This window comes from Poecilia latipinna, unplaced genomic scaffold, assembly GCF_001443285.1.
Source record: "Poecilia latipinna isolate Pla-1442-1.1 unplaced genomic scaffold, P_latipinna-1.0 Scaffold1720, whole genome shotgun sequence".
Taxonomy (NCBI): Eukaryota; Metazoa; Chordata; class Actinopteri; order Cyprinodontiformes; family Poeciliidae; genus Poecilia; species Poecilia latipinna.
In genome coordinates, this window is record NW_015114336.1 from 67,644 (window position 1) to 75,912 (window position 8,269).

Sequence of the window (8,269 nt, forward strand, 5' to 3'; positions counted from 1 at the left end):
ACAACTCCAGGAAAACTAGCTATACAGCGCTGTGCAACAGAGTCCTGTTGCCACCGATGCAGAGCTTGCTCAGTATCTACATGCACAGTGCTTCACAATCTGTTGGAGAACAGCCTGTTTGCAAAATGGGGAGCAAAGAAGCTTCTTAGGTCTCAAGAATAACATGGAGGACAGACTGATAATCTGCCAATGTTTCTTCCCCTTTGTCTCCGGCTTTTCTTTCAGTATCGTAAGACTAACTTTTTCAGTGTAGAGGAAAACTGGAACCTGATCAAAAATATGAATAACCCTTACATGTTTGGTGCCCCCTAGGGGGCTTCTTCTGAGTCCCAGACACCATCAATCCTATAAACACTCCTACTTTTTGGGTCTCCTGTTAAGATAGGGAGGGAGCTGATGTAAGTATTAAATACAAACAAGGCCAGTGATGTTGGCATCCTTACAGAATGATTTTCTTTTGAAGACAACTGTGGAGAAGATTGTTTGACAGGGAAGGAATAGTTGATGACAGTTTTAAACCAATTTTAGATCTGATTCTCAAGAAGCAATTATTAACTATGACATGTTTCATATGAGAACATTTCTGAAGAAAGCTTAAAGGGGCCTTCCAAAGAGTGTGTATCTGTAAGACCCGAATCACAAGTTCAGGTGGGGAGTAAGGTTCTGCAGGCCTCAAACCTGAGAGTCAAACCTTAAAAAAGGATGGTTTGTGTACATGTTTAGTGTGTTCCAGGAAAATGTCCAAAATTAGCTAAAATACTGAGTAACCTATTCCCTCTGGTATACAAACAGCAGTGTAAAAGATAACATTTGCAAAATACTAAGGTCAGGTAAAATAATGTCAATATTATGTGGGCTACTACTATTATGTTGACTAACATAGACTAGTCCATTCAATATGTTAAGTTTAGCAATTATATCAAAATTAACTAAAATGCTAATTTTAGCTAAAGTGTTATTTGCATGGTGGCTAGCATGTTGCCCTATAGCAGAGGTTCCCAAACTGTGGGGCGCGCCCCCTAGGGGGGGCGCCGTGTCATTGCAGGGGGGGCGCGGGAAGCCATCTGGATGAAAAAAAAACAAAACATGAACACTGTATGCGCTGGGTTTTTACCTTAGAATGGCCAACTCTCTGTTATAACTATGTCAATTTGATACAGTAGAGGCTTCCACACTTCCCATATTTGTGTCCTCTGTCACTTTTATCAGCAGTTAAAACTGTTTAATCCATTCTTAACATGTTGTAACCTGTTTTTCCGAGCCGCCTTTAAACGCAACATGAGCGCTACGACGCTCGCGCTGGGTTTACACCTGTGAAGGAGACCTGCTGCTGCTGTGCGGAGCTACGTAGGTTTGTGTTAGAATCGGCAGCAAACCAGCAAAACGCAAAGAACTTTTCACAGTTTTTCCCTCCAAACTAACCGACTGTTGAGTAAAGCTGTTGGATGCAGGTAATGTTAGCTAAAGATGACTAGCTAATATCCATACAGAACCTTAAGCTTAACAAGTACCTTGTAGGCTACCGGTGTTGGTGTCTATTGCCCCCAAAAAAGTAAATGCTATTATGACCACGAGGGCTAGCACTAGCATATTGACATCCAGTAACATACCCCATCTATAAGCTAACAGTGTATAGCTAAATATAGCTAAAATTGCTATGACAGGTCACACTATATTTTATATTCTTAATTAGCTCTTCTGAATTATAAATTGTAAATTTCAATGTACATTAACATTAAAATTATTCCTGTTACTCTAAAGTAAGTCTCTTATGTGACTTAGGTATAATAAAACAAGTAACATAGACAAATCAAGAAAAAGATGATTCAAATGAGCAACTAACCAGATATTTAATCACACATGTTAGTAATACAACTATAAGAATTGAACTGAAATTTTAGCAATTTTTAATGAGGCATAAGTCAGTCAGATTGGCTTTGTGCTCCTGTTCAGTTAGGGAGGGAGCAGGAAGTTTTGCCTCAAGACTTCCTGTCAAAACTTCCTGTTTTGAGGCAACGTCTCAACCTCAGACAACCTGATGTTGTCCCTGAAACAGTCAGCAAAGGAGTTTGATGGACTCATACTCCAACGTTTGAACCAGAGGTGGCATTATGGTTGGAGATGTTGTCAATGTGTGGCTCAGTGCTGTCAACGTGTGGCTCAGTGCTGTCAACGTGTGACTCAGCGCTGTCAACGTGTGGCTCAGTGCTGTCAACATGTGGCTCAGTGCTGTCAACGTGTGGCTCAGTGCTGTCAACGTGTGGATCTATATTGTCAAAGTCTGGACCAGCTCCAGCACCAAAGTCAATTTCCTCCTTAAAGCTTTCAGTGGAAGATTCCCCTGACTGTGTCGCCTCATCGGTGCCGGGGCCTTCATGTTGCTCCTTAGACATCTTCCTCCTGCGGCTGAGCAGCTTCTGCAGATGTAACTTGTTGGTGAAGAAAACGGTGCGCCAGCCTATTTCCTTCGCCAGAGACGCCACTTCGTCAGAAATGCTGCAGCAATGGCGACGCATTGCCTGCTCCCAGAACTCCTCTGACCCGCACAGCTGAAGGGGAAAAACACTTCACAGTAAGATACAGTGTCGTAAAAGAAGGATATTCTACCTTAGAGATTTTGTTTCTGTTAATGGTTTGTAACATTTAATCTTTCAGATCATCATTTTAACATCAGGCAAGGAACCTGAGTGAATACAAAAGGCAGTTTAAGAATAATGTCTTCATTGACTATTTATTATTGGATTTCAAGGAAACAATTTTTTAAAAAAGTTAAATATTTGGTACAAGTGTCTAAAAATTGAAATGATACAAAATGTGCGTCGGTAATAGAGAATTACTTCATTTGTGTTTCTTAGTGTTTTTCTGCAACTCACCTGCTGAAACTTGCGTGAGGTCTGGCCAAGCTGATCCACATCCTCAAGCTCCAGAAAGTTTATTATCCGTAGGAGGAGTGAGTCAGACAGCCGATCAAGATAATTGTAACGGCCTTCGCACAAAGCCATGGTGAACTCCAAGACATGATCTCCAAAGACCACTCTGACTTCTCCTGAAGAAGGAGGCCATAGTTGTTGGGGGGTTTTTTTCAGACTGTGCTGGATAGTATTTAGTGCTTGTTACGATTAGCACCACTTTAAAAAAAAAAGTCTATTGCAACCAGATGAAACACAATCAGAGACATGATGATTCTACAACAGCAAGTCTTATAGAAAGTAAATGTCAAATGATCATTTTTAGCTAATCACATTTTAAATTAAGCTGAATAATGATGTCCTCAGTAATAAAGGAGTGTTTACATGTAGTTGTTCTTGCTTTTGGCTCTTAATCTCTTACCAGATGGCAGGAGCTCCAATTCACCATGCAGTGTGTGACAGGCGGAGTGGAGAAGGTCTTTTAGTATTTTCGTGTTAGATACTGCACAGTACTGGTGATAATAATTTTTCTGGCTACTTTTACTAAATGTTTGATATTGTTTTTTTCTCCTGATACAAAAATGTTGCCATATCAAAAAATAAAAAAAGCAAATGTAAAGAATAAATTTGATAATAAAATATTATAAAAAATAAATGTGATCAAGTTTTCTAAATTGATGCAATCTGCAGAGGAAGCACAAACTTTAGAAACTGCATAATACCCAGAGACAACTCTACTAACCACTGTTCCACTGGGAAACTCTGATGACTAGTTTTGCTTTTTCTCTTTTGTTTTTCAGTTATGACAAAACATTTATTTATTTCCTCTGACTCTGTTTTAACAAATCTCGATATATAGTTGCCTTACTCTGTAGATCAGTGTCCTCCAAGAAGTCACTGAGAGACTCCTTCACCTCTCCAGGCTTGGTGTGTCTGTACACCATTCTGGGAGAGATCTTCCACCATCTCCATATTATCTGGAAATAGAGTAAAAGAGCTCTAGTTCAAATGAGGGAGGGAAAAAACACAGACTAGTTATTTTTATTAAATATCAATGAAAGTCTTTTTCTTCATCCAAGCATTTGTGACATATGATGGAACATAAATACTAAAGTCATGCATAAAAAGTAAGGTCTGTCCATATTTCCACATAAAAACCTACAGAAAAGGATTAAGGTCACTGAAAAAAAATTCAGAATTCTGATTAAGAATATAAAGTCATAATTCTGGGACTAAAGTCCTTTTTGTCATCTGTATAGCCTAACCTAACTATTTCAATTTTCATAGAAGCTGAAGTTTGTTTTATTTTTTTCAAGTCGTTAATACTGAAATTAACAGAAACGTATGCTTCCAATTTATATGTACCTTTTGAAACTTCACATGAATAGGTTTTTCTTATATTAAATTCCTGTATGCAATTCACTTTTTGAAGACTTCTAATTCATTGAGACGCACCTGCTTTTTTTGTTTACGAGCAGAAAACCAATGGAAAAGTTGGAAGAAGTTTGTCTTGCAGCAGGTTTAGCTAATGTTCACTTTATGCTAGCCATTTCAATCGCTTAAACTTAAAAAAGAAAGCAAAACTTCTGTTGTGCAGTACACTGCAGTTACTTACTTCTGACTTGGTGACAAAAAAGTGATAATAATCTTTAATTGGCGGAGGACCCCGTCCATAAGTCTCAAACAATGGATCTGTTAGAAGCGACGCCATGTCAAGTGTTTAGGCGTTGCTATGACAACGTCAGTCGAATGTCCTGTTGAGATTCAAGGACTTTTATCATTATACCAGCTTACATTTTTATATATACAAGTATACAGGAAGTGAAATGAACCTGAAATCAGCTTTATTAAATGTTAATCTGTTTCATCATCAATTCTTGCAGTATGTTGCTGCTCAAGCGTTAAGTATGTCATCTGCAATAAAGACAAGTTAGGCAGTGTAGTTAAAAATCTTTTAATTTATTTATACATATATTTATAAATGTACACATTTACTACCTAATCTTGTAAAAACAAGAAACTTTTTTTTTAAACATAACTGAAACCCAAATTGTCCACAGTCAGGGGGCTGGTCCAGTGATGTATGCAGTCCCTGAAGACTTCGCCTCATCTAAACAAACCTTCTCCCCACATTTTCCTCGTCTGATCGGATGCTTTAAAAACGAAGGCAAAGAGGACAGATTCAAAAAGAGGACAGTGAACACAACCCTGATCTCCCAGATGTTTAGTCAGTCAAATGCTGAAGATGTTCTGCTTTTAAAGTACAAGCCACCACTCCCCAACAAAACCGTGGGATCCTGACTTCATGTGTTCTGAGGTAGCCCAAACCGGATCACAAGCCTGAGGCCTTCAATAACAGTCTCTTTCTGCTGTTTTTATTCATAGAATATAGAGAATATCTGAATTATGCTCCCCAAGTTACAAGAGTATACTTACCAACTTTAACAAGGACTTATCAGCTTAGGTAAAATAACACAAAGAAATCCGACTAACACTTAACCTTTACTTGGTTCTCCTCTGTTTATGCTCTAAGAGCCGTGTCTGTTCCTTTACCTGTAAGTAAAACACGACAGACTCCTGTCTGCCTCATAATCTACATAGTATAGTTGCTGTGCACTGCCAACAGGCATGGGCCTGGGGCCTACAGTAAGACGCCCTGCCCCAACTGATTGCTGAACAGAAAGACTAGCTTAGTTGTTTGGAAATATTTGTGTGAAGACAAACAGAACCACCCATCCTGAGGGTAACGCTGTTTTAAACCTACAGTTGGCAAGCTATGAATCTCCTCCGGTTAGCATCCACTACCTCAGCAGGTCAGCTAATAAGCACTTAATGACTAAATTTAACAGGTATTTACTATATATTTCTGCTTTAGTCTCTGTAGGACCATCATAAATATTCCTATTTCTGTAGTAACCAATATGTAGCAATTGTAGGAATTACATTTCAGCTGAAATATGACTTAATTATCTGATTAATTTGTGTAAATACAGCAAAACTCAGCTTTTTTTGTTGTTTTTTTTATACTTAATTTCATATGGTGACAGTCTCACGCTGGTCCATGCCTAAACGACAATCTTTAAATGTTGGCCTATTCAGATCAATGCCATATTACATGAACCTGCTCTGAAGCTTACGTCTTATTTTCATTTTTAAAAGTCCTATCTATCAGACTAAAGCCTACTTTTATATTTCAAGAATCGCAGTAACGGAAACGTGGCTTAATACAGGAAACCTGGTGCGAAAAAAGAGTTCTTAAATTAACAAGAAAATAATTCCCTTTTTTGAACTTAGAAAAAAAACAACAATATTATCACTCTACCAAAAATGCAGATTTGGATGAGACCCTGTTTAAATGTAAACTGTTACTTATCTGTTAGTTTGAAGTGATTTTCTTCCCCTTTTCTTTTTTTTTTTTTTTTTTTGTCGTTTTTAAACACAAGGTTTATGGTTACACATCCTTGTTAGTTCAGTCCTTATTATACATTACATGTACTTGTTTGTGATTACAAATAGTGATATGCACAAAGCTTACAGTTAGAACGGAAACAAATATTAAAAATAAAAAGCATACAATAATGGAATATAGTCCAGACAGTACATTTCTGCCATAGCTGTCCCCTTAGTCCTAAATATATTCCTTTGTACTCCTTCATAGTGTTGTAAACTTCTTTCATGGAGAAAAAAATAGATAAGTCTCTTCTTAAGAAATGTACTGTCACTAGTTTCGTGACGGAACAGGTGCGTTCAGTATGTGCTGCATGCTGCCCTCTGGTGGCCGAAGCCAGGAGCTGTGCTACAGGAAAGGATTGGTGGAAGAACCTCCAGAGGGGAATGGCCCCGCTGGCGCTCCGGCCTGAAATAAAAAGAATTATCCAAGATTATGTTCCTGCGTTGGCCCTGAAGCGCAAACCGCTTCAGCGAATAACTAAACACAATTGAAAAACACAACAAGAAAAGTGGTGTCGTCCAATCAGCGACGTCTCTGTTTAGTTAATGTGTTTTCTTAAGTTGGAATAATGCTTAGCTAATATCATTGTGTTTTTCAATCTTTAGTTGTGTTTAGCAATTTGTTGATGTGGTTTGCACTCCAAGGCCACCATAGAATCCACAATATCAACAGAACCGCCCCCCCCAAAAAAAACAAGCACTACAGCAGAAAAAAGACCCCTGGTAGGATTGGGTAGTTATGAAGAGAACTGTGAAAAACGCGGGACAGAGCATGCTCACCATAAATGGGTTATTGGACATGCCAGGAACAGCCATGGGCTGCCCAAAGGGCGTAATGGAGGGCTTGTTCTGACCGTAGACTGGGAAGGCGGGCCCTAAGGGGGACAGAGAGGAAGGAAAATGGCTTCACTTCACAGAAACACATAAATATTAAAATGATTTAAACCATAATACTCAATGATTCAAAACTCTGAAAGAAATAGGGAAAACAAAGTAAGAGTAAAAACCTTGGTTTATTCTGTTGCATTTAGGTGTAAACAGAGCCTTATTGACAAGTGTTGGTATCTTTTTTTATTATTATTATTATTATATTTCTGATCAAAAACAATAACCCAAAAAGCTTTGCACCCTAAATGCAAACTTTAAGTAACTGTGCAGCAGCTGCCAAAAACAAAAAAATCACTGTCCATCCAGACTTTCATTTATGATCAAATAGATACAAGATACAAGGCAGGTCCTGTACAGGTACAATACTGTATGAGGTCAGAGGGGACAGGGCACTAACCATTAGACTGAGGCTGGTAGGCCCCAGGCTGGGGGTAAGGAATGGGGGCCTGGCCGGGGAATTGCTGCTGGAAGTTTCCGCTGAAACTGGTCGGGAGGCAGTAGGAAGACGCATTCCCAAAGCCGGCAGGCATGCTCATAGAGCCAGTACCAAACGAGGCTACGAAACACACACATCATGTGTGCACAGCGACGGTACACACATACCCACAACACACACACAGATACATTAGATACTCAGCATATACTACTTTTCAATGTAACCGAGTTACATTAAAATTCCACTAGTATCTAATCAGAAACATGGAATAACAAAAGGTTTTCATGTTTTCTAAACGTTCTCACCTGCAGCTGGACCTCTGCCGTTGGCCTGGAAGGGGTTGGAGGCCATGTCGGGGGCTATCGCCGCGGCAACGAAGGGATTTGTGGATGGCACCGCTAAAAGGAAACAGTCATAAAAATCAGCCTGTACGCTAAAAATCACTGAACAGCTTGGCACCACAATACATTAAAGATCCTCTGTTGCTGTTGTGTCAACCTTCCAGACCTCTCAGGTCTTCTGGTTCTGGGTCTGCTCTGCATCAGTGGAACCAGAACCAAACATGGAGAAGCAGCATTCAGTTTTT

The 8,269-nt window shown here is 39.2% G+C and overlaps 2 protein-coding genes across 3 annotated transcripts in view; both read right to left on the minus strand.

The window, feature by feature from the left end:
- Positions 1 to 1,825: 1,825 nt before the first annotated feature.
- Positions 1,826 to 4,657, minus strand: fbxo36b (F-box protein 36b). Of its 2 annotated transcripts, XM_015060493.1 has the most exons (5): positions 4,525 to 4,657; positions 3,778 to 3,886; positions 2,874 to 3,046; positions 2,219 to 2,549; positions 1,826 to 2,176 (listed from the first exon to the last, which is right to left on the minus strand). In XM_015060493.1, the coding sequence occupies exons 1-5, from the start codon at positions 4,618 to 4,620 to the stop codon at positions 2,079 to 2,081; spliced, it is 807 nt and encodes a 268-aa protein (XP_014915979.1). In that variant the 5' UTR covers positions 4,621 to 4,657; the 3' UTR covers positions 1,826 to 2,078. The 2 variants fall into 2 exon arrangements, with proteins under 2 accessions (XP_014915979.1, XP_014915978.1); XM_015060492.1 differs by having other exon boundaries at positions 1,826 to 2,549; positions 4,525 to 4,656.
- Positions 4,658 to 5,933: 1,276 nt separating this feature from the next.
- The window catches only part of agfg1b (ArfGAP with FG repeats 1b), a 22,335-nt gene continuing 19,999 nt past the window's right edge, over positions 5,934 to 8,269 (minus strand). The window contains exons 8-11 of the mRNA XM_015060483.1: positions 7,989 to 8,146; positions 7,645 to 7,803; positions 7,140 to 7,234; positions 5,934 to 6,765 (exon numbers count right to left, since the gene is read on the minus strand). Coding sequence (XP_014915969.1) covers positions 6,706 to 6,765; positions 7,140 to 7,234; positions 7,645 to 7,803; positions 7,989 to 8,146 — 472 coding nt within the window. The 3' untranslated portion in view covers positions 5,934 to 6,705. The remainder of the gene's footprint in view (positions 6,766 to 7,139; positions 7,235 to 7,644; positions 7,804 to 7,988; positions 8,147 to 8,269) is intronic.